The sequence below is a fragment of the Neolamprologus brichardi genome, chromosome 13 (assembly GCF_056152115.1).
Source record: "Neolamprologus brichardi isolate AB-2024 chromosome 13, ASM5615211v1, whole genome shotgun sequence".
NCBI lineage: Eukaryota > Metazoa > Chordata > Actinopteri > Cichliformes > Cichlidae > Neolamprologus > Neolamprologus brichardi.
Genome location: NC_142116.1, coordinates 20122148 through 20148817, shown reverse-complemented (window position 1 = coordinate 20148817; position 26670 = coordinate 20122148). Strand labels below are relative to the sequence as shown.

General features: G+C 43.2%; 1 protein-coding gene across 3 annotated transcripts in view; it reads left to right on the top strand.

The window, feature by feature from the left end:
* Positions 1 to 8635: 8635 nt before the first annotated feature.
* Positions 8636 to 26670, top strand: part of unc5b (unc-5 netrin receptor B) — a 53159-nt gene continuing 35124 nt past the window's right edge. For all 3 annotated transcript variants that reach the window (XM_006800846.3, XM_006800845.3, XM_006800844.3), the window contains exon 1: positions 8636 to 9444. In XM_006800846.3, coding sequence (XP_006800909.1) covers positions 9357 to 9444 — 88 coding nt within the window. In that variant the 5' untranslated portion in view covers positions 8636 to 9356. The remainder of the gene's footprint in view (positions 9445 to 26670) is intronic.

Here is a 26670-nt window from a genome sequence, read left to right as displayed (position 1 = left end):
TCACAACACCTTGAAAAAGGAAGAGAGTATATGTTTTACTATACGCTCCACTTCAGTGAGGCACTGCAGTTAGAACCTCCAGTATCTAAACTGGTCCCCAGTGTTTGAACTCTGCTCAGAAAGCAGAACATAAAGCATTGAGATGAGAGGAAAGCTACACAGAAAGGAGCAGACATGAAAGGCTGCGGCGTGCCCTCCAAAGGGAATGTGAGAGCCCGGGAGCACGCTCACTCGCCGTGTTAGTTAGTTGTGTGATTGTTCCTTTGTCTCTTTTAGCTGCAGAAGGGGCCGCTTTAAAGCCTGAACATAGGAAATGTGACAGGAAAAGGACTGTAATTCTCAAGTAATTATCACGCTTCACATTCACATCCATGCTGCTCCTCAAGTCATTGGATCACTTTCCATATTTCTCTCAGCATTATTAAAATGTCTAAGATTGCATCACGAGGGAGGTCAGAATTCACCGAGGTGGATTTTCTTCACCTTGTGATTTTCTTTTCAAATAAAAATCATGTAAACGATGAAAGGAGCAGGTGTGTCTCCAGCATTGAAGCGTCCACCTTTCCCACCCTCTTCTGTTCCCTGTTAACTGGTGTGATACTTGCTCTTTAATTCCATCTCAGGTTCTGCTTTGCCTCAGTGTAGCAGTGCCCTGTTTCTCTGCCTGTTAACTAAATCATTGCTTTTTTTTTTCACAAATGATGGAGAGAAAAAAAGGCGCAAAACTATAATTTAAGGTTCAATTTCCCATCATTTCAGAGAGATAGTATATAATATCACACCTTTTCTTGCACTTTGTCTTCTATTTGTGATTCCGAGGTGGCATAGGAAGTGGCTCATATTTCATGCTTTTATGTAAAAGAATAAAATTCTACTATCTGTACTTTGCTGTATATACTTTTGATCCAAAAGCCCACTTTGAAGCTCCTTTGTTTTTTACACCGGCTACTGTAAAATCAAAGATGAATGACCTTCATGCCTGACAGGAACTTGCATATATGCTTTTTCTTTAGTTTGTCTGCAACACACAACCTACCGTCGCAATGTGACCTCCTTGTTTGATGCAGTGTAATCACCACATCCTGATTTGTGGATTTAACCTCAGCTGAGTGCTTTGCATGGATTTGACTGGTAACTACCAACATAATTTGCATCTCGTGAAATAAAAAAGGACCTTAACTGCTGGAACTCAAAGGTTAATGATAATACTTAGAAAAAGACTGCTCCTAACAACCTGCCAATATATTGATTATTCACATTAACAGATGTGAAACAACATTTGTCACCTTGCTCAGGGTGCACTCTTCCAATACTTCTATCTGTATTAAATTTCATTTAACAGCAAACCAGAAATATGTTATTAGTTGGTCATTGAAGACTGGATTTTCTGAGTATTTCCCATCCATTTCACTCCCTCTCTCTGTCTTTCACTGCCTTCTCCTCTCTGCCCCTGTTAGCTCGCCACCTCCAGAAATGATGGGATACTGGTATAATGGGAGGCCATGTGCAGACAAACAAAGCCTACCCACACCTGAGCTTTTTATAGGCTAATAAGATGGCCACTGGATGGCTTTCTGTGGGGTCAACTCCTGTGTTATCTACCCTCCGTCTGCAGAAATCCAACCTATTATTATCAACATGATTGGCTGCCTAGTCAGACATCTAATAATAGAGTCCGTTTAGCTTGAAGGAGGAATGTGATAATTGTCACTTCTGTCACTGTCTGCTTTTATGACCAGAAAGGTAGATTTTAATATTAGACTCCTTTTGACTGGCTGTTCGTGCTCTGCAAGCCACGATGCAACCCTGCTGGTGTTGTCCAGGTTAGCCACATATGTTAAATTGATTTCAATATGTACAATCCCTGGTAGGAAAACCTTAACGGTTCGTTTCTGTGGTACGGCTCTGGTGTTTTTTTGTTTTTTCTTGTGACATCTTGTTGTTGTGTTTTCAAAAGTGTGATGCACAGCTTTGGTTTTGTTTTGGATAACAGCTGAAGACCACTCAAATGTGTCAGGCAAAACTGTTTCATACAAAATCACAAAGATACCTTCATGAATTTAAATGTTGTGAAACCAGAATCTACTGTAAGGCTGACTTTACTTCATCATTGTATTTGCTTTCAACATTCAAGTATAAAAAAGACACCAAACTCAAGAAATGAACCACTGATGTGTAGACATAACTTAGCAAAGAACCAATTTTGTGTCTTTACAAAAATACACTTTAGGAAACTGTTACAAAAACTAATTTCTTTACTTGAATCTATTAAAAAATACCAAAGACAGTTTGAAAGACATAAAACATTAATTTTTCATCAACAAGGTGATTCCCAAAGAGTCAAACTTGACATATCTCAGCATGGTGTGCAGTGTTTCCTTCAGATTTGAGGAAGCTGGACAAGTTATTGACAAAAAAGAGAAGTGGCATCAGATGACCAGTGTCCAAAAGTCATGTCCATAAGAAAAAGGGAGGGGGGGGGGATCCAGCACAGACCTGACACAGGACCTGATAGATGCTTCTGGCCCTTCAGTTGATCCATCTACTGCTCACTGAAGCGTCATCAGGAATTGTCTCAGCAGAAGGGTGGCTGTCAAGAAGCTGTTCTTGAAAAATGGAAGCAGGGAGATACATACCATAATAATTATTGACTATTTTAGATTTGTGTTTGTCGAAATACACTAAAAATACAGGTACGTGGAGGTGACGAGAGACTATGCAATCATAACTGCACAACAGCATATAGATGTAACTATTTTTAATAGTAACAATAATTACACTTATAAAAACTAACAGTATTTTCATCATACTGACATGATTTCTGTGTCTGGCCAGTCTCACACTTATTAATATAAACCAGCTGTTGCATTTCACAGTTACAATATTCTGCCCTGTCTCAACAATCAGCTTGTCCAACTACATCAACCACAAAAAACACACATATAAAGCAAACAACGTCGTGTTTTGCCTTAGCCACCCCCCACCCCACCCCACCCCCAATATCGGTGGCAGGGGGAAGTGCACTAGCTGCAGTTCTTGAGTATTATTTCCATCCAGAGCTGTCAGTGTTTCCCACCAGATCAAGGCTGTGATTAATAAAATGGGCCTCCAGTTCCCCTCCAGCTTATTCTCACCTTCTCCCTTCATGCTGCTTTTGCAGCACATGCTTGTCTCTTGGTGTCTCCACCTCTGTCAGCTCCTCTCCTTATTCTCATTCTCTCATTCTGGATAGCACTGTTGCTCTTTTCAGCCTTCCTACCTGCGTGAGCAGAGAATTTCTTTCTTTCCCTTTTCTCCTCTGCTCTGTATCGCAGCCTCTCCAGAGCCCCTGGTAAATGATGCATGGTAGACTCATGGCCGCTGAGCAATCATTAGTGAGGTGGCACGGGTGAACGGAACCGATGGATGATGAAGAGAGAGGGACGGAGGGAGAAGCAGAGGACAGCAAAAGTCACGCTTCCACCCTCAGGCGCATATCGTCACAAACCTAGAAGTTGTTTGTGTAAAACACTAGTCAGTGGCATTTCTTATGCCAGTGGTCATTAATCTACACACAAAAACACACACGCACACCCCAACAAGTACACAAGTACATACAGAAGTGGAGCCATAATGTTGCTCTCGCAGATGAAACCCTGACTTACAGTGTCCTAAAGCCCTGTGCTGCCATAAAAAAAAAAACAAGTCTGGACTCGACTGGCGTAGACAATGTGCTGAGCAGCCAATATTATGAAGTGTACATAATGCTTCCCTCATGAAATATCCTCACTCAACAATGCCCTCATGCCCCTCATCATAAACAAAATTTGGGTTTATAGTTCATATCAGGGCTAATAAACTGAGACATTACCTGACAATGGTCCACAGTGGGTAAGAAACTCCTACATGGAGGCAGGATTCAGCGTAGAGGAAGAGCATTTTCCCCTCTGATCAATCAAAAAAATGTATTGTGTTTCGAACAACATAACAATAATACTGCGGTTTCTAATCGCAGATGATTTGATTGTGAGCTTGATAGCTGCCAGTGTCTCCGCTTCCAACAGATGTTATGTTTAATTAGTGTTCACACCTACTCTTCACCAGAGCACCGAACCGCCTCACAGTAACACAGCATACGCAGGCATCTATTTTATTCCTCTGATTCTAATAGTGTAGCTGACACTGTATAAACTCATGCTTTCAATTGTTTTCCCCCCTTTTTTTCTGAAATCACTCTTTACGCAGCACCTATTTTACACTTTCACAACAGAGAAAGCACAAGTGTGAAGGACTGCCTCTAGGTGAGCTAATTTTGCAGTCTGGCATTCAAACTGGGATGCTTGATGGAACCAAGGCATTACAAGCAGAACCTATTTTGGTCGCTCGTTTCCTGTGACATGTTCATTGTGTGTGGGTGTGAGTAAGGCCGATGGATGATGTGAAATATGAACCCACCTGAAAAGGATCTGTAGCAGGTGAGATTGATGTTTTGACAATCCATACCTCTCAGTGTGCATCACTCACTTTCTAACACATGATCCCTCAGCTGCGCACATTATAGCTACATCCTTTATCTTAACATAGTGGTGATATGAATCAGTTGTAATCTCCTCAGAGACTTGTTTCTCTTTCTTCGCTCCTGCCCAAGTATTCGGCACAAACGATCTTGTTGCTCCTCGGTCTGCTGTTTACTAATGATTCCCGTGCACGGCTGAGAGGAGAGCTCAATCTGATGGTGGCCATTAGAGAATAAGATGAGCATTACGCTTTCTAGCTTTCCTGAATATCAACATAGATTTTGACAGCAAGGTTCAAGTCATGAATTTAACAGTGCAATTATACCGAACGCGGGATATTTGTGGCTGATGAATTTTCTACTTACAAATATTTATTTTATGCAGTTCTGTGAGGAGATACATTTAAATCAGCTTTTCCAAGTTTGGATGAATTTACAAAAAAAAAGTTTTGAATTCATTAGGCAGTTACAGAACTGACCTTTCAGGGTATAAAAACCTTTTTTCATTTGTTTGTCAAGTTGCTATTTCTGTATAGCACGGCAGAGTTGGATATATATTAAGAGCAGCTTCCGGACAGATTCTCTCATTTTCCATATTGTTCTGTCACCTTTAATTTCATTAACTTTTTTCCCTCGCCCAGAAGCAAAGTGAGAGCTGAGTTTCTAGGGCAACAATCAGTGTAATTGTCCAAAGTCTGACACATGCAATCTGCTAAAAGCCCTCAAGCCCAAAAGGCCCAGGTGTACCCAGGGATTACAAAGGTGGAGGACAGGTGAAGTCGATGCACACTGACAGTGACACGTGCACACGCGCGCATTCATTCTGTCTTACTCTGAAGCACACATACTCGCGGACAGGAGCGGGCATACAGCATGCCAGCACACGCCAACACATCGGCAAAACTCCAGCATCACATGCCATTGTGTACAGCACATACTGGTTGGTTTTATTAGACTTCTTAAAAATCTTGAACAAAGACATGTGTGGGAAATGCCCTACATTTAGAGTCATATGTATGTAGATGTAAAGAAATATTATTTTTAGTGAGTACTTGAAATTAAAAATTTAATATAAAATTACTGCACAGAGGCTCCAGCTCCCCTGTAACCCTGAACTGCATAAGAAATTAAGGAATTGGATGGATGGATTACTGTACAGTGTACTGTATAATGTATTATTCATGATTTAAAAAGCATTTAATGTTCAGCTTGTGGAAATGCATAATCTATTCATATGTCCCATATATTGCATATTTTTATGTGCCCCATTTGTGCAAAATGTTTTGAATGAGACTATTAATATGCAAACTACATCCAACACCAGCTGTCAAATAAATGTGGGGGGGGGGGGGGTAAAAAAAAAGTGTGCAATTTAACAATCAAGCGAATATGTGCCCAATACCCAATATAAATATTAATCAAAACTCAAATAATTAAACTGTTGATATAGTGGTGAAGAAATGCACACACAAACTATCCACCACCGATCTAGAAGAACTAGGACAATGCTTCCTGAAACGACAGAGGACACCATCCTGGAAATACCGCAAGAAAAATGTGTGATCATTCCCCAAGCCAAGCTCTAATGATAGGTATTATTCATTTTTCCACAGACACTGTGTATCCGGTCAGCAGAAAGTCTACAGACTGGCTGCTTTATTTTCCCTTATTCACTGCTACCCAAATCTATTAAACACGTTCTCCTCTGGCCTGCAAGAAATAATTAGTCTACTGGATAGGTCAACTTAATCATTCCTGAAAATAATATTCAATTATCTTCACAGCAACTTCTAGAGCATGCCTCCTATTTTTAGACCCCCCCTCTGTTTTACAGAGATAGGCAGTTTGATCCTTTTTATGTCAGTCCTACAACGCAAAGCAACAGAGAGTGAGTGGTGCTAAAAAGTCCTCGGAGGATAACCTATTATGCCTTAATAATAGCCTAGCTTCATATTGTCTCCTCTTCTCTGCCGTTTACAGCATATCAGTTCCATCCTACCTGATTATGGCTCTCCATTTCCCGAGCTTTCTTCTCCAGTTTTCCACTGGATGCCCTTGACTTATATCTTCAATTAGTCTTAGCAAAGGGCAAAACAAAATAATACGTTATGGCAAGTTCAACTTTATCATCACTGCAGTAATAATTGGAGGAAAAGGAAGAGAGGGCAAATTGTCTAATTAGAGTTTGCAAAACGCTAACATCCGGCATAACCTCATCAAGGTGGATGTGCCATGAAAACTGTCAAATGAGCTCCTCACCGCAAAGTGCGAGTGTGAGTTGCCGCTAAAGCGATCTGAAAATTAAAGGTCACTGTGTCATTCAAATATACTGTATATATCCATAATGCAGCACATATAGCTGTTATGTGATAGGACCAGGCAAGTGAAGAAACACAATCAGAAGCTAGAGCATGCACGGGCATGTAAACAGAAGATGCATTTGCAGCTCCACGATCAAGATCTGCCTCAAACACGACCTGCAAAATCCATTTCACGCCCAACCTCTCCTGCTCTATCAGCAGCTCTCTCTCTCTCTCTCTCTCAATCTCTGTCTGTGTCACTCTCATCCTACCTCTCTCATTCTCACTCTCTCACCAGTCACAGTAAAGACACGGAGAATAAATAAATAATCCAGAGTGTACTCTGTGCTTATGAAACAGCATAATTGTCATCAGAGGAAGGAGGCATTGGGAGTCATCACTTGTCCAGATGGATTATGACCTTTGAAGTTGGATTTGAGCAAAGTACAGCAATGCTGTTCTGCTGCCAGCTACTGTCACATCTCAGAGAATGGCCTCGCGCTGGGCTCAGCGGCATATTGGCTCTCTGTCTGTCTCACCCCGTGCTTAAAACTCCGGGCTTTACTCTGAAACTCTTATGTATCTTATTTATTCTTCAGCATTTTACATTTAAGTATGTCTAATCTCAAGGTACGAGTCATGCCGGGATAAACCTTCCCCTCAGTGAACATCAACGTGAGTCAGTACAGAGGGAATGAACATTAGCCACGAGCCAGACAGCAATACTGCTCACAGAGAGTGACGTTGAAGAAAGGCGCAAAGTAATAATCTGTGACATTTTTAGAAAAAAACATAATAATACATTTCTGCTTTTATTCACCAAACCATACAACAGGCAGGTGACACAAGAAGGAAACACATTCGGTTTGCAGAACAGCATCAACCACTCTAAAATACAGCAGAATATCTGGTGCGCTTCCAAAAGATTGTCTCTTAAGATGCTTCTGTTGAGCCCTAATTTCCCATTAGTGCTCAACTGTACTGAAATCTAGTGATTGTGAAGGCCACAGAACATAATCAAACTACTGAGAGCCCTCATGCACTTATTTATTCTGGATTTCCATTTAATTTGTCCTCTGCATCATGTGACCTGTTAGTGAAAATAAACGTTCTAAAATCCAATGCTGTGGAGCTTTGTCACCAATAAAATCTCATGGGCAGGGGAAACAAACATGCAATCAAGACTGAAAACACAGAAGGAGGAGATGGTAAAACTCCAGCCAGGTAAGGCCTTAAATTGGCAGGTGACCCCTAGAAAGGTAACTACTAAAAATGAAATAATGCCTCAGATGATGGAAAGCTGAAGTTTTTAGTTGTACCTATTTGCTCAGTCACTGCTTTACAAGAATAATCAACAATAAAACACCCGGTTTTAATGTCCAAGAAATGCACTCGGTCGTACAGAAAGCGACTTTTACACAGTCGTGTACCGCAGAAGACCCGGTCAGCTGTCGTCCTGGCCGCAGATGGTCTCATTTATGAAAGGGTGCTCTCTTGTGGACGCGGAGAGTAAAATATGACCCATGGATGCGGAAAGAGAGGATTGACGAGAAATAATCTACACATGAGCCAAAGACTGCTGCTGCAGGAACATTTTCATGGACAGCAACAGGAAAGGAGACTGTGAGCTGTTCAATTTTCAGTGTAAACATAGATAGATAGATAGATAGATAGATAGATAGATAGATAGATAGATAGATGTGAGTAAACTAACAAGCTCAACCTCATTTTGTAGCAGAAGGACTCCTGCTGAATCCAGAGCTGATCCGTGTTTTCTATCTCTCCCCTCGCATCTATTTCCTCCTCGCTTGCCACTACTTTACCTTCACTTGTTCAGCCTTCATTCTGAGAGGAGGAGGAGGATAATATGTGATTGGCCGGGCTGGGACTGGTAGTCCGGAGGCTGGCATTGAGAAGCTGGCGCTGATCCCCGTGCTCATGTTTACACCTTGCGGACGGGGACGAGACAAGACACCCAGGGGCCCAGCACAAACTCGGGAGTTCGGACTTTGGTGTTGGCGGTTACCTGACAGAATTACCTACCCCCGTGCTACTTTGTGTTTTGGGGGTTTTTTTCTCCTCCAAGACTCTGTCGTTTAATTTGACATCTTCGTTTAGCGATGCGTCAAACTTTTCGGTGACTCTCGCAGCACCTCTGCGCTCACGGCTCCCAAAATAGTGGAGCTGGCAATGAAGTCTACCAGGAATAGTCACGATGAATCGTTTCTTTATTTGAGCAGAGCTTGACATCCGCGGACCTCTTCGAAACTTTAATTACGCATGGAAATTACGCCCTTTCAACCTCTCCCAGACGTTCTTGAGCTGCTCGGTGATGGATGTGATTTGAGCCGTTTGCCGTTTGCGTCAACAGTCAGGAGTCAAGTATTTACAAAAACAGCGGTTTCTAACTCAATTACTGGAGTCGCTGGTGTGTGACTCTTCCCCGCGCAACCATTCTGGGGGTAAAGACTTTTCACTTCAAGCCACTCGGTGTATTAAAAGCTCCGCAGGTTACGCTGCGTGGACGATCCGGGACATTTCACGACGGCTGGACGGGAAAGATGCGCTCTGTGCGGATGCAGCGTGGCCAAGGTCTCGGTCCTCTGGTTCTTCTCCTCCTGCTTGGGGGATTTGCCGTGTCCGCTACTGGTAAGTGAAATTAAAGATCAGTTTGTACTGTAATAACGGTGACAGTGCGCTCAGCTGTGTTCACACACACACACACACACACACACACAACGTGTTTTTAAATTAGTTTAAAACAACTTAAATGAAAAAACTGAAGATTGTTTAAACTTTATGCGTTTTACTAAAAGTGTCTAACTTCAAAGTTTGCTTCAGACCCCAGCTACTGGTCTATGGGATTTTTTTTTTAATTTTATTTTTGTTTAATGTGTGAGCTGTGCAGGGGTCTGGGATCACCTGCTGACGAGGACCTTTTTTTATTCACATCATAGCGTTCAGTCTTACAGTAGACCTGAGCTCAGAGCTCTCCTTTCTTCTTGGAGCGGAAAAATCAAACTCCCCTGGTGCGCAGGGAGTAATTAAGGTTTTGCTCCATGCCTTCTTGGCCTCTCCAAAAAGAAAAAGCAAAGCCCCGTGAAAAGTAAGACAGAACACTTGTAGTGCTTCAGGGGGAAGAGATTCCTTCTATATTTCTTTATTCTCTTTGCAAGATATAGCGGCTAAATTTAGTGGCCCTTGTTTCAAGCCTGGGTGTGCCAGTTGTTTTTGAAATCCTAAACTTGTCCTCATAAACGATTTATACCTTTTTAATTATTATTTTATTAGACAACCTTTTGCAGAGTGAAGAGCACAGGCTTTGATTGTGGCAGAGCAGACTTTTATCAGTGGATTGCTCAGTGTTAATGCCATCAAAGACTGCAGCCAGCTTTCATGGAAATGAAATTTCTTGGCAGGCGGGACAGGTCAGTGCTGGTGAGCTGATGGGACAGGACCTGAACACCGAGGGGACACTTCACATCTCTAGTGTTAGATTAATGATTCCTTTCAGTGAAGCCGAGTGGTAGGAGATTCTGAAGGATTCCTCGGCACCCACTGTCAGATCAGATTGAAATACAAGGCAGAAATCTGAGGGTTTAGTGGATTGTGGATTAAGCTCATTTTACAGTAGGCTAAAAATAAAAAAGAACAATGCGGACAACAATGCGTGCAGATTCTGTATAGGGTTTTTTTGCTAAAAATCTCTTCAGTGAGTAAATAAGACCCTCCCGGGAATAACTCAGATTTTTAACTTGATGGCAACAGTAATCTTTTGGAAGATACACTGACTGTCTGTCAAGAATGTGACCATTTATTTGAATGCCAATAAGACCCCCCACCCACCCACTCATACCATACCTCCCAAGGTCCTCATGTGTGTGTGTGTTATTCCCTGAACAGGCAGAGCAGAAAAGCAGCTTACGTTTATTAAAATTGCGGACTGTTCTGAAATCCTTGCATGAGAAATGAGAAATGTCGATATAAACAGTTGAGGACTGCAATGAGGTCCTGTTAGGGGAGCAGAACCAAGAGGAGGGGGACACCAGGGGACAATAGCACAGTGTGCCCCAGTAAAGTTTCTGTCTGGGAGAAAGGAAAGCAGGGATATATTTAGGGAAAGCATGATGGAACAGACAGATTGCATTTATCTTCTCTCCCATTGTGTTTAAACCTTACCTCTGCCGCTTTCCCCCCCTCAGATCCCTCACGTCTCTGTTTTATGCCTGTAATGTGGATGTGCTGAGCTCACATTTCTGCTGTGGTGCTCTTCTTTCTGTGTTGACATATACATTAATTACCAAACCTGCCAGGAAAACTTGTCTGGAGTAACTAGCCTGCTGTCCAGCGCCTCTCTTGATGTGTCTTATTATTAATGATTTTAGCACAATTACAAAAAAACCCCAACTGACATACGTGAGGTGTGTTTCAAGCACAGTTTGTGACCCAGAGATGACCAGATGTCCAGTAAGTCCACATGAAGCCACTGTGCAGACTGGGAGGTCAAGAAAGGAGAAGAGTGCGTAAGGCTCGGGAAGTAGCAAAGGGGCAGTCAAGTGTTCGAAGTTAGCAAGCGTGGCATGTCAGACACTCCCATAGAGGACGCGATGAATAGTGACACTCTCACAAAAAGTGCTGTCTCATTTGTGTTAAGTGTGGGAGTCTTCCTGTCTGGAATGACAGTGCAGTAGCTCCAAGAAGAGTCACATTCTTTGAAATTATATGTGAGCTTGTAAAGTACATTTTTTTGGTGGGGAGGGTTTGCCCTGTTTTACAAAGTGGCCAGAAAAATCCTGTAATTCTCTGACATTTCCGTTATGAGATTTAGACACATGGAAAGAAAGGAATGTGACAACAAAGCTAACGTCAAACAAACACCAAAGTAGATTTGGCTTCAAAGACGCTCAACAGATTGAGATGTCAGATTAGATTAAAGAGTCTCTGAAACATGTAGTCATAACAAGAGTGCTGCCAGGCTGTTGCATCTGCAGAGATCTGGACAGGTGGTTGGGCACCGTGATAAATAAACAGACAGACAGCTCTGTTCGAGCCAGGCCACGGGCCAGTCGAGCTCCACGGGCGTGCGCTGCTCCCAGACCAGATCAGGCCCCATTCTGGCCCCAGGCAGTGCATTAGTTTTACGGCCGTGGGGCGGCAGGGGATCGGTTCGCCGGCCAGCCACTGGCCTCCCTGCTGTATTATTCATACGTGCAAAGTGGTCTTTGTTAATATTTAAAATGTGCTTATGATGCTCAAATTTTTTGACATCAGAGACGGCAGGGGAGAGGGAGAGAGAAGTGGGAGGAGAACGGCTGCTCGTCTCCTATTGGCGTAAGTGACCCGGATGGCTCCGGGAGGTAGTGAAGGATTTTAGGGCACCGGCAGTGCATTTATAGACTGGACGAGAGCGGTGCAGTTCGAGCAAGTGTGCCAATTGCAGCTGGGAGCTGTTGACGATGATGCGTGTGAACCAAACCAGAGAGAGGTTACGCGGGGTAATTTTGTCCATTTGAAAGCGAAGAGGGGAAAAACAGAAAGGAGAAATGGAAGAGAAATGGATCTGAGAGAGGCACATTGAGACAGATTGATCTCAGGGCATGCCTTTTAAATATCCTTTATGAGAAAAGAGTGAAGACGAAAAATTCCATAGCAGTGGCATTCAAGCATCATTACACCTCTGGCACAGGCCAGACAATGAGGTGGTGGAGTGGGGGCTGACATCGGTGGAGAAGGCTGGCAGGGAAAGCAAGCAAGGAAGCGCTTTGAGTTAGCAAAGCAACACAAGAAACAGCGGTTAAGAAAGAAGGATATTGTCAGGGAGGGTGGTGGAGGACTGAAAGTGGAAAGAGACACACAAATCCACTAGGGGGATGTTTTTATTAAGGCTCTTATCGATGGAGAGAGCACACAGTATTAAGAGTAGACATGTTTAATGCTTTGCCAATACTGCGCATGTTAGACCAGACCATAAATCTGCAGCAAGCAGCAAGAGTCCTGTAGGAGGGCAAAACAGCAAGGTAAATGGAGAAGGGAGCTGACTATGAAGAATGCAAAGAGAAATTAGTAGCAGGAGAAAGTTTGGAGCACAGACTGGCTGTCTTGAGACGAATATGGTTTCAAGCACAGGTCATTATTTCTGCAAATACAATGTGCTCTCAGTGTGGTAATAATGCTTTAATCAATATTGCTGAGCCTTCACCAACTTCTTCAATCTGTGCGCTATTTAGAAAAGCTCACCAATATAGTGTAATTATCACGAGCTGAAGGTATTTAAATGTATCATGTATTGTCTTTGTGGATCCTGGTTTTGAAACGTCCTGTTTATCTCACAGCAGATGGTGCCTCCTACCTGTTTGCCTCCATATAAAAGCGCGGTGAAATACGGGAATGTTTCATTTAATTCAAACATTTGAGGTTTCAAATCTGAAAAAAAAAATAGTTTTTGAACAAGCTGCTCATTGCAAAGGCTCAGAAAATAATGAGTAAAGTTGAATTTTATTTTGTCAAAAAGTATATAAAATACTTTGTCTCAGTATCGATGTTGGAGTGAAACAGGAGGATGGATGGATGGAGAAACTGGGGGTGGATAGTTTTGGTGGCAGATGGGAGCTGAGTTGCTGTTCTGCCTGCAGGACAGGGTACCCCCTGCTCTTCTATCCTGGCCTGTGGGGGGAGATGGGTGGAGCGGACAGGGAAACAGGAAGAAAACCTCTGTGGGGTTCCATTGTGCTTTAGATGAATAGGAGTCTCCAGAAAGCCTTTTCTGCCCCTTTGTGTGGGGTAAAAGGGGACCGCAAAAGAACACACACACACACTTTTATTCCCAACTTCAACAGAAGCTATAGATGCATGTAAGTGGCTTTAGAGGTGTGTTACACTTAATCGTGCGTTGTGCATGGAAAGTGTGACACACCTACTTGTTTTATTTTATTTTTTTATTATCATTTTCCCTTCAGTTGATGCACTGAGACGTGCTCACTGACTTCAAAAAAGAGAGCAACCCACCCACCCACGCACTCACACCCACACACACGCACCCGTTTAATGCAACGCAGACGCACATCCTCTAAATGATAAAGAGGCGCCGTTTTTTGTTTTGGTATTTTTGGCGTGTCATACTGAAAGACATGCAAGGTCACTTGGGAGGAGTGAGTGAGTTAGTGGAGGAATTTTCATTTAAGATCTCAGCAGCACTCTGAGAGTCGTGACCAATAGGATCAGGATTCACGACGGGAGGTCAGTCCTGATCCAGAGAAACCCCCCTCACACACACACACACACGGTAAGAGCGGTTGCTCTGAGGTCCATAGATCAGAGGCAGAGTGAGCATTTGATTGGCTGTGCTTTTTTTCCAAGACTCTGCATGTGCTCTTAAATAGAGTTTTTTTTTTTTCCAGCCCATGTAGATTCTTCCTCATCTTCTTAGCAGAGGCTGTTTTGTTTTCTAAACGCAGTTGAGCCAAGTCCACTCAGGGCTTAGACCACAGCCAATCTGTTAATGCTTGTGTTTGTGTCTGTTTGTATCAGTGTGTGTCATGTGGGCTTGGCTAACTGGAGGGAGGAAAAAAAAATCTGCTTAAAGTGTGTTACTAATACACTTTCCATCCTTAGAGGAAATGTGCTGCATTACAGAGGCGATGGAGTTTGTGTTAGTTTCTTAAATGAATTTGTCGTACGGATCTACATTCCTTCACACCGTCATTAATAACTGCTATCACTTGTCCCCATTTCCCCTTTCTCTTCCCTCAGTTTCTTGATAGTCTCATCAGGCGTATTTATAGGTTTATAGTCTCACATATACCAACCTCTGTCATCCATATCTCTCTCACTCCATCATTTTTTTTTCTTTTTTGTAGCCAGCTTTCTGCCAGAGTTTGGGAATTGCTCTTTAGAAGGCAGTGTGAAAAATCCCATTTCTTTGAGTGTAACGCTTATTAGGGTCCCATCTGCCCTCGAGGTACTTATGAATGTGGGGGGTGTTTGAGTTGTCGAGGGTGGGTGAAAGAGGGGAGCGAGGGGAGCTTTGTCATGCCTATGTGTAAGTGGATGTGGGTGCCACTGGGGGCTTGTGCGAAGTAGGAAGGGGCTCTTAACACTGCAGAGCACACACACCGAGCAGCTGGTGTGTCTAAAGTAAGGGGATGACACATAGACCTCCCCGGGGAGATGGGCGTATTTGAGCGTACGTGTGCATATCTCCGGCTGAGAAAGGGAACGGAAATGATCCTGCGTCCTTCTGTCTGCATGGCGCTCAGCTAGGCAACAGCAGGACTCAAACTTACTTTTTTTTTTCTTCCTCCCTGATTTAAATCAAGGCGAATGATGCTTAATGAGTGTATTTGTGACTGTGTAGTGGGGGGGGGGAGGGGAGGCTTGATGGATTTTGTGTGATTGGCTGCATGTCAGCAGTGTGCTGCTGTTATTTAACATAGCGGCTGTTGCGGAGTTAAAGCATCATGTTTGTCTCTTAAGCCCATTGCCTCTGTCAGTAATGAGGCTGTGATTGGCTTCCTAACCGCAGGTCAACAGGGGTGCACCCAGACATTCATTGTGCTTTCCCTTTACCTCCTTTTTTTGTCTTTTCTTTGCCTGTCTCTTCATTTCTCTTCTTCACTTATCTCTTCTATCTCAGATTTTTCTTCTCCATCCATTTCTTTGCTATCCCCTCATTCCTTGCGTTGGATCTTTCGAGTCCATGTTAAAGGAAAAGGTCTGCCATGCAAAATCTATCTTCAGCCTTCAAAGATATGCAGGCGCACACAAACAGCCACAGTAGCTGCAGTAATCCCCGTTTCTGCTTTGACACTCTTGGATTGCAACCATAGCAAAGAGAAGAGTGAAAGAATGAGATCTGGCCTCATCCACCCTTTAATTCCTCCACATGTCTCCAGCTCCAGGACTTAATTCTTACTTCTCCTCTAGAGGCTTTGACTGAGAGCCTCCAATACACAGTAAAGATTCTGTTCTCGCCTTGGATGCAGGTCTTAATCAAGCACTGACAGGCACATCTTGGCTCGGTTTGTGTGTCTGGCGTGGGTGTGCGTATGTGCGAAAGGGTGCACAGACGATGGGAAAGTGACTGTATTACTTAGGTATTACTCCCTTTTCTGCATGGATCACAGTGGGGTCACACTCCTCGGTTTCAATCAGCGCACAGCTCGTGCACAGACTCATCTCTCTTGTTCTGGCAGCCGTTCTGATTGCACAGGAGGAAACCGGGTTTATTCTCCCGGTGCGTTCACTGCGCCAGGTGTTATGCGACGCATGCTACAAAACGCTACCAGGCATAAGCCGGCGAAGAGTTAGGAATCGTTTTAAACGGGTGCCATGTGCGAAGTGGAGGGACGAGCGCTGATCTAATGTGGCAGATGTACATGCATGTAATTAAGGTTAGATTTAAGTGTATGGGCTCACACTTGCATCAAGTGTGTCAGCGGGTGTGTGTTTCAAGCCTCTTACCTGCTGTTGACCAGATGGGCTCAACAGTCAACCTCGTGCTCACCTCTCCCCGCAACTCCACTTAGATTAGGTGGTGAGCTCGGCTATGCCGCATGGGCTTTATAATCTACATACGAGCCCCTTCCCTTTCCCCGCAACACACAATCCTACACACACACATATAGAGCACAAACCTCATAATTCACGTGGGATATTTAGGATGATGATGTGCTGTTTGCGTGTGGGTCTGTGTTGCTGGCTGGTTGTGCAGTGCCCATGGCTCTCTGTTTATGGGGATAATGAAAGCAGATGGACAGCCATGCTGACTGGTGAGGGTTCATTAACTCTGGGTGTCTCTGTTCTGACTTCGCTGCTCGGCTTCACTTGCCTCAAATCCTCTCAGCAACAAGACCTGGTGTGTGCGTGCGTGTGTGTTTCTGTTTCTGTGTGCCTATAAGTACAGCAGGTAGGGAAAGCTCCTCACACAAGCAAAGGAAAGCTATATAGATGTTTATCGATCGGGGATAGATGTGAGCTTTAAGTTTCTGCTTGATTGGTTCATGTCGAAGTGGTGCAGTGGCGGACACTTTTTTTCTGTTTTTTGTTATTGTCTGACGCTATTCTTTTAAACTGCTTCTGCTTCTTTAGGTAATTCCTTATTGAATCTTACCTTGTGCTGCCTCATGTTAAAGGAACATTTTTAAGCAGCTGGAGGGACATGATTCATATCGTGCAGAGTGAAGAGTTGTGATTTAGCATGATGCAGTATTGTCAGCAGAGGACCATTTCTATGGCGTTTCTCTGCTCTGCTGGGAGAGATGAATAGGTATAGTTATAGGGGATCATTAAACACTGAGCAGTGTCTCTCTGTGTCTATAGCTTCAACCTTCACGCTGCAGCCGGCTCCTGGTCTTCTGTTGTGCAGCTTAATGAAAGAAGCATGGATCATGTAGGGAAAGACAGACATACCTGTGGCGAATCAGACAGACAGACGGACGGGCAGATCCATGGACAGATGGGTTGTTTGGTGCACCTCATAGTCCTCGGTGCCATTAGACAGACAGAATGATGGAGAGAAATAGAGATTGCGACCATGAGGGGAAAAAAAATAAACATAATTTTGAAAATCGTCACTCCAAAGTTTTAGACCCAAGGGGCTGTCTTTAAATCACTTGTGTTGTCATATTCAGGAAACAATGGCTTTTAAAAAAGCAGTAAATTCCCAGGAAGCTAGCTGTGTTATTCCTTGGATTTTGTTTTGATAAATGAATTACAGGAGAAAAAAAACAGTTGCCAGGATTTTAGGAAATGCACAAGCTGTGCATGCCGTGCTCCTGAAAACCAGATAGCATGATTCATGTCTGTGCAAAAGTTTAAAGATAAAGACAGCAGCTGGTTAGCATAGCTTAGCACAAGAAACGAGCACAATTTCCTGTCATAACATCACAACATGACATTATGATGTTCAGATTGTTGGATTAGACAAGTTAAATATGAGCTTTTGAGTTGCAGTTTACCATTTTTACTGTTGCGATTTACTTATTTATTTTTGAATAAAAGTAACCATATATGGAAAAAAGCCACATATGGCTACGTCTGCACGGACTAGGTTGTGCTCCACAGGCAGAGATACTTGCTAGCTAGAATTTCATTGACCAAAAGCACCAACCACAACCGCAAACACGACCATGAGATCTGTTTCAGTGATGGACAGGATTAGAAATGAGTACATCAGAGGGACAGCTCATGTTGAGCGGTTTGAAGAGACACAGTTAGAGAGGCGAGGCTGAGATGGTTTGGACATGTTCAGAGGAGGAGGATAGTGGATACACTGGACAAAGGATGTTGACTGTAGAGCTGTGGGGCGAGTGAAAAAGAGGAAGAACACAGAGAAGATTCATGGATGTAGTGAAGGAAGACATGCAGAGGGTTGGTGTGACAGAGGAGGATGCTAGTGATCGTCCATCAGCAGCTGAGCAGCTAAAAGTAAAAAAAGAAGATCTGGTTTAGTGACTTAAATTGGTTGAAGTGATGGCTTTCAGGCAGCTACACTCTACAGCTTGTCTCTCAAAATAACCATTGCCCTGAATCATGAGAAACTTTAAGCCTTAATAGAATTTAAAAGGGGAACATTAGCTTTAGAAAGCAAAATCCATTTTTTGTACCAATCTCTAAGCTTGCTATGCCCAGAAATGTAAGTCTGATCTGCAAACCAGCTAAGAAGGTAGTTCATGGGGAAAGTGCTTTTAGATGAATAGTGCAAGGTGGAAAATAATCCCTTTATGTTAAGAAAATAACTATATTCCAATTTCAGCCAAAGTTAAGCTAGTCACATTTTGTATAGAGATGGTAATTGTGACATTTATTCCCTCTCTAAGGCAGACAAAGAAGTTGAAGATGAAGTTTAATTACATGGCCATTTTGAAGGCTTTCAGCTCATCAGTCACATTTTGAATAAACACAAATTCCTGCAGCAGGATCGATAGGAGGACGGCAAAACTGATAACAGACAACACTGCCTTGAACGATGATGAATGTCTTCTTATTTGCTGATCGACTGATGGCGGCAAACAGCACAAATATCGACTCATTCCGATGGCCGGCTGATAAATCAGTAAATTCCCACTTTCGGTTTCCGTTTAAATGTTTGTAACTTTAATATCTTGCATGTATTCTGTTACTCTCCAACTCTGCCAGTGTGTTCCTTTTTGTAGAGAAAATAGTGACTCCAGTGGAAGAATATCAGAATTTTACAGTGAAACAGTGACAGATTGAAACTTAAGTGCTGCTCTTAAGTCCTTTTGTGATGAGATGAGGGAGTCTTTTTCTTAGATTTGGGTTAGGAGACTTTGAACGGCAAAAGGAAGTAGAACATTTATGTGTGCATGTCAATGTCCACCCACGTCTGTGTGTGTGTCTGTGTGCACTAGGTCTTGTGAGTGTATGTGTGTGCGCTGACATGCTGTCGCTCATGGCGTCTGTCTTTATGCTCTTGTGAGTGTGAGTTTGTGAGTGACAGTTATACAGTGGTGTGGAGTGTGTAAATCTCCTTCCCTCCAAAGCTCTCAGCAGTGGGCCTTACATTAGCACAACAATTTACACATCTGTCCCGAGGCAAAGAACAGGCAACTCTAAAAATAATGAAAGCCTCACTCAAAGGGAGACTGTATGGGTGTGTGTGCGTGAGAGAGCGAGAGAGAAGGGGGAACTCAGGAGAGGTAGGAGAGACTCTGTAAACAAGAGACAGAGGAGGTTTATTAAAACCCCACCACCACTCACCATCCTTTTGTCCTTCTATTCTCTGTATCCCTCACCTCCTCTCCCCCTCTTTCAGTTAGAGGAGCGATTACATGCCTCTGTCTCTCTTGTCTTTCATCTCTCTCTGTGAAGAGGAGAGGAATGAAGGTCTTCTGTGGCGTGTAATTACACAGAGACATCCTGGATGAGGGCGTCTGTCTCCACAAGCAAAAAAAAAAAAGCACCCCCCCCTTCTCCCTTTAAATACCTCTTGATAAGGGGAGATCTAAAAAGAAACATTTAACTGCCTTTGATCCACCGCAGGGCTCTTGTCTTTACCTGCCACTTATGGAGGCTTAATAAGTACTACCACAAGTCTATTTATTTCATTAGAAGCCCTGACACCAAACATGCATGGCTCCGCTCCAGTACCGTGGGAATGAAATACACAGCTCCTCCATTCATTTTAAGCACAGAGTCATAATCATGACACATTTACAGTCCAGTGTTCCAGTCTTACCCATGAGTCATATTGTTGAATGATTATGAAAGGGTGGGTTTTTATGGGCTTACATTGGTATTGGCTCAACCTCTAATTGGCCCAATGCACATTTGCATTCTGGGAAGGTAATAATGGGGCTCTTTGGAGGCACTTAAAATGAGAAAGTCACTGCACTTTGACTTAATTCTGCTCGCAGAAGTACTGATGCCTCCAGATGGCTTTTTTACTGAGTGTGATATGGCCATTTTGCCTGCATGATCATACACTTTGTCAGTATTTTGGGAAACCGTTAAGTTGCTTGTAATGCAACTAGTCTCTTGTTATCAATTTTTGCATTATGCTGGGGAGTTTTTTTTAGTTTTTTATTGCTTTTTGTAATATACCTGCAACAGGAGTGAATACAAATAAAACCAGCTAATTTGACAGGAAATGATGGAAATAGAAAATAGCCCAAGTATTAAATCTAGTAGGTGTTTGTCATATTAAATTTGAGCTTTTTCCCCATTTGCTTTAGAGCCTAATCTGTGTTCTGTTCAGTATGTTGATTGTTGTGTTGAATAGCCACACAGAGGTGATACTGTGTGGTTCTACCGAGGTCACTGTTTGAGAGCTGAGGTTGTCCTGAATGTGTTTAACGTGTCTTTTTTTCAACTTGTGTGAATCCGCCTCCATTCACAAGGAGTTAATTCTTTCTGTGAACTCACTGGGAGATAAAGTGAGCGTCCTTCTGCAGCTCAAACAGATCTGATGTCAGACAATAGGCCGGGGACCTTCGACTGCACCTAGCTAGAGCTGCTCAATAGGCCTGAAGTGATGTGGCCATGCAGCTGCCGGACAATAGCCTGCTCAGCAGAAAGGCAGTCAGTGCCCTCGAGGCGTGGCCCAGCCCTGTCTGCTCTGATCTCTGAACTCTCTCCACACAGAGTCAGTGCAGGAAGAGCCACGACAGCAACCTGCTGCAAACTGAGCAACTCAGAAGCTATAAACGCAGTTATGCACGAGCATCAAAGGAAGTTTAGCAAAACCTGACCACAGTTAAGATACTCCTACTGAAACCTTTAAATTTTACCAGTTAGCAACAGTTATACTAAGTTTGTTCACTACAAATGAAATATTTTACAGGTGCTTAGATACAGGAACTGCAATTTCTTAGCCGGAAGCGGTAATTCATCATTGTTGTTAGGCACTCACCACATTTCTAGAAATGTCAAACTGTTCCTTAATTTTTAGTTGAGCTAAGCTTCCTGGAAGACCTGCATCCTCTTATAGCTGCATAATATCTGCTGTTTGAGCTTAAACGTGGCCCCACTAATTCGGTTGCCCCGTGTTATTATTCCCTGTCAATCCCTGCTCCTTTTTCCCGTCTTTTTTTTTCTTTTTTCATTTTAATGACTGGCAATGGTCATATATTTTAATAAAGTCTTGAAATGCACTTCCTCACTTTTTTTCATCTCGCCCGAAAAAGGGTCATCAATCCACAACGCTGAAGGAATCAGCCTGTGTTTGAGCAGTCAATGGGAATCAGTTCATCGTACTTTAATAAAAAGCAACTCCCTGAGCCTTAAACACACTCTGGTTTCCCAAAATAAACACCATCATCACTCTCACACCCAAAATCAAACACAACCAAACACAAATCCCACCATCAGGAATAAAACCATCCACACACAGGCGATGCAGCTCCCCTCCCGGCATTTGATCACAAGCAGCCTCCCCTCCTCCCCTCTTGTGTTTATTCTGGGGATTATTTTGACCTAATCTCTTTAGAGCATAATTCAGATTAGATTTTGTGTTATTATTATTGCTATGTCCATTCCCCACAGTCCTGCTGGGATTTCCTGACTGCCGTAGTGCTCCTGTGCTGGTAAAATTGATTAAAACTGCTGACCACTGCCCTAGATAGCGAAGGCTCTGGATAAAAATATAAGCAAACACAGACGATACAGAAGAGCATTTTCTTAAAACATGCACTCTTTAATATAACTGTTGGAGTCGGCGCAATGCACAGTGGTGGCCAGTGCTGAGGTCCTACATTCTGCATTCATCCTGGGCTAGAAAAGCAAGTTCTTGAGGTTATTCACATTGAAACACAGCCATAAAGAGAGCAAACAAAAAGACCCTGAATTCTCTGCTAATTACATAAAGCAAGGCTGCGATCGTTCAGTCAAAGCTGCGACTCCATCTGTATTTGTGCTGCCATACTGGCCTGAAAGTTGCTCAACAATTTGATATTCCGATGCCATGTTTAGTCTCCATTTTTAAGACGGTGTTTAAACACCATCTGCCTTTTACCTCATTCTTTGAGCTCAGTACTCTTAACCAGAGAACCCTTGAATAAATGACAGCGCATGCATAAAATCACAGTGAGTACAGATGATCAAAATACAGGCTTCATTATGTTTGCAGCACGGAGGAGCTCATTTTCATTGCTCTTAAAATATTGCATTCAGTTGCAACAATTATGTCAATTTATTTAGTCGTTGTGGCAAATGAACCAATTGACAGTGAATCATGACATAAAGCCTGCTTCTTTTGTGTATAACAATTTTGCATCCAGTGTGATTGTTTTGCATCCAAGCCCATTAGAGGGAAGGAAAAAAGGTTTAAATAAGCGTTGCAAAAGAAATAATAGACAAATAGTGTGATCTAGCAATAGGAATCTCCTTGCCTTATCGTTCACACTGTGTCATCCAATTCCACAAATACACACCCTGCACACTTTACATCCGCCCACCACCCCACCAGTCCTTTTCCTGCTTGAATCTCTCAATTAAGATGAATTATAAAATTTCACATGGGAATCAGGACTTACAACACTTATTGCGATGCTACCCAGAGGCTCTCTGTCAATGGCTTACAGAAGCTTAGTGCTGTGGGTATTTGAGTCTGTGTCTCGCAGCCCTCAGACTCTTAATGGACCACACAACATGCAACTTTGGCTCTGCATAAGAAAGCGAAGTGAAGGGGTGGATTGGAAGGAGGGGCGGAGAGGAGAGCAAGGTGGAATTTATTGCTCATATGTGAAGGTGGAGAAGATGAAGGAAGTGAGGCAGTGGTGGCATGGGGGCTATGTTTGTGCTAGCTGTGGGGGACTTTGAAGATAGACTGGGCTGCAGTGTACATTTCATTACTCGTTCTCCTCTAGAGGCCCAGGTGTGTGTCACAGCTCCTTTTGTGGGCAGCAGAGCACCAGATGATTAGATGAGCTGCACCTCAGTAAATGGATGCTATTGATCTCCACACCTTGTTATATGGAGCACCTCAGAGCATGATAAGTCTAAGACAAGACGGCATGATGAATCTCACGCTGTCCAAAATTGCCTCTTCTGCTCAGCTTACTTTCTCTGTTTCATCTTCACACTCCTTAAGTACACATCCCATCCACTTTGCTGCTTCCCTGTGTCTTTCTGTCCCTCTTTCCTCCCTTTTTTATTTGCTCCACTGATTGCTTTCAGTGTCTCCACAGCCATTAAAATGATTGGAGACTGTGTAATGTATATTAATGTGCTTGTACTTTTAGAGTAGTTTAGCTGTGCGCGCTATAATATTTCACGGGGAGAAAACAGAGTAGCGAGGCTTTGTGCTGGGGTAATTAAATGGAGATTGTGATCTGCTGCTTTTCTATATGCGTATGCAGATAAAACGTGAGTGCCGAAACCTGAGATTTGCCTGTCACGTATGCATCGAAAAGGTGAGAGGTCAAGGGGCCATGAGGAGGTGTGTCGAGAGACTTTATATAGGTGTGCAGGTTTTTCTCGGTGTAGCGTGACATCGTAGTGAAGCACAACTGTAATAACAGTTGAATATTGATCAGTGCAGCCTGGCATAAAGAGTTAGCGGGAAGCTGTGACCTTTGACCTACAGATTAGCACCAATAATTTGCAGGGTTGGCGCATTACGAGGACAGGGCCAGAGCGAACAGGCATAACGGAAAAGACAAAACACCGCCATTATTATTGAATTTCATTAACTAGCCGCCAAATGCTGCGGAGTTAATAAAGCTATGGTGTCGGGCTTAACTTCTGCTTCACGCACATTTGCAGAGCAGCTGCGCGCACTGCGTCTCATTTCATTCCCATCACTCATTCGCTGTTTGTGTGTTTGTGGTTTGATGCTAGCTTGTTAACTATCAGCCCGGGTCTTATTGTGCCGCATATAATGCCGTTCATAATACCAGACAGAATAAACTATAGCTCACAGTGCGTTTCTGTAGTCTGCTCAGGCGGGCTCATGCTCTCACCTGCACTTCAGCCCATGCTCTATATGAATCGCGCGCGCGCACACACACACACACACACACACACTATAAGCTGTTTCTTTGTTGTTGTGAAAAATAGAACCTCTGAAGTCATTCATGCTGAAAAGATTGTAAATTGTGGGAAAAATATAAACACCTTTATGTTTGCAGACTGCCATTGTGCTTCACAAATGACCCATCTGACCGCAACCATATGAGGGTTAAGCTGTTCTATTCTTACAGTTTCCAATGTAGTGCGGTCATTCAAGAGCTACACTTTTTCCCCTTTTTTGCCCTGTGGGCAAGAAGTCTTACAAAGGCTCACAGAAATGAGAAAGTTTAGGGCTGATGATGTTTTAACCCCTGCATACTTCAAGAATATAATAACTCAAACGGTCCTTCCAGCCGCCAAAAATCAGTGCTTATTTAAAGAGAAAGGATCGCACAGCTGCTTATAAGACACATGGAATTACTCATAGTGATAAACTTAAAAATAATGATCTTATTCTTCTCAGTTCTGCAGAGCATTTAGCTCGAGTGCTTACTTACCTGTTCTGGTTGACACCTGTTTCCTGGTGCAACAGATTGCTGTTTTCCCACAAGAAAAAAGTGCTATAAAATCAGCTGTGAGAGTGAAAGCAGAGTGAGTACCGGACCCGCCTTCATCAAGTGATTACAATCAGCGCTAATGCTGCAACTTTTCGCTGGCCATTTGAAGTGTTGAGTTTATGGCTTTCGGCTTGTTACAAACGACAAAAAAGGGGAGGAAAAAAAATCAGCTGAAGCATTTCTATTGTTTGAATCTATTTTTGTGTAAACGTGCTACGTGACAGCGTAGATGGGTTTTTCTTCTACACTTTTTTTATTTTCCTGCAGAAACAGCTTTATTTGCTAATATATAAATGTAGTGGAGCATAACTGAAAGTGTCTGATGTCGTTATGTGTTGAGCTGAAGGATGCACAGATATTTCTACTATCTGTGATACATTTATTTACGTTTTTAATGGCATATCCTTGCGTAGCCTCAATGTTTTTTAAGCTCTGATATCTCAGAATAATCCAGACTCGCTATTGTGTACATGAATGACCCCCCCCCCCCCCCCCCCCCCCCCGAAAAAAAAAGAGCTAAATTTCACACAGCCCCCTGTGTGCTGGATATGCAATCCTGTTTAACCTGTTTTTATGTGACACCAGATTCAGCTAATTGCCCCAGCTGTCATACTTTTTCTCTGTCGGTATTGCAAGTCATAGTCATGCATAAAGTGGCTTACTCGGTTTTCTTCCACCTCATTAAGATACAAGCGTTAGATACCTTTCTCTGGTACTTTCACCTAGTTTTGCCTTTGTACCTTCTCTCCCCGTGAGCTCATTTATCTAGTCTATAAGCAGGGTCTTTGTTTGGCTTTTCATCCTTAAGTAATCAATACTGGCCCTATGAATCCAGGTCATCTTGCTCCTGTGGCTTGTCTGTCCTTCCTGCTCACATCCTCCTCTGTCTTTATCAATCTCTGTCTCTTACTCCCTCTTTTCCTCTCAACAGTCTTTCTCCATTTTTCTGTTCCTCTCTTATTTTTTCTTGGTATTCATCCATTCATATGTCTTTTTACTCTCGCTCTTCACCTCCTGAAAAATTACTTTGCCCATCTGGACGGAGCTCTGCTCGGCCGTTACGCTATTAGTCCTTGTGCGGCAGTGATTAAAAATAGATCGGCGCACCAAGTCAGAATTCGTCGAGACTTTTCTACCTCTCTCATCTCCTCGTGTTCTCCCCTCCACTCACATGAAACTGTATTAGCTAGAAATGGATATACGATTGAAAGTGAAAAGTTAGCAACAAAATGTTCCAGTCTTATCCGTTTTGTTTTCTGCCCAGAGTCTTTGTGCGTAAGTGCGTATTTGTATTTGTCAGCAGCAGTGAGTGTTTGTCAGTGAGTCTGTGTACCGCCTGCGGACCTCTTCGCTGGGTGCTGTCTCATGTCGAGCTGTGTGTTTGAGAGGCTTGTCGAGGTAAAGCTCCTGTCAACGCCTGGCCGGAGGGAGTGTACTGATGAAAGGCCTCTTCATCATCCTAATGGGATACACAAACCTCTTAACCAGCACTGCTGCCTTGACTTCGTCTGGGTGAAGCCAAGAGAGACACAGAGAGAGAGCGCGAGAGGGGGAAGAGAGAGCACTAAGTGACTAGCTGGACCGCACGCACCGAGGACCACACTGAAAACATACACAAGTGCACAGGTCAGAAAAATGCACAGTGCAAACAAAACAATGCTGCTGGGAGTCAGTTGCAGAAGAAGAGTTGTGACTCTGCGCAGCCTTGGGATTGTGAGAGTTTCAGTAGGCCAGGGCCATTAGGATCTGGGACAGAGAGTTAATGCCCTGCTGTTCACTAGAACTATGACAACATGTCCCCTGTCCACTGGCACGGACCCAGGGTAAGGGGACTAGGAACAGGCATGTGTAA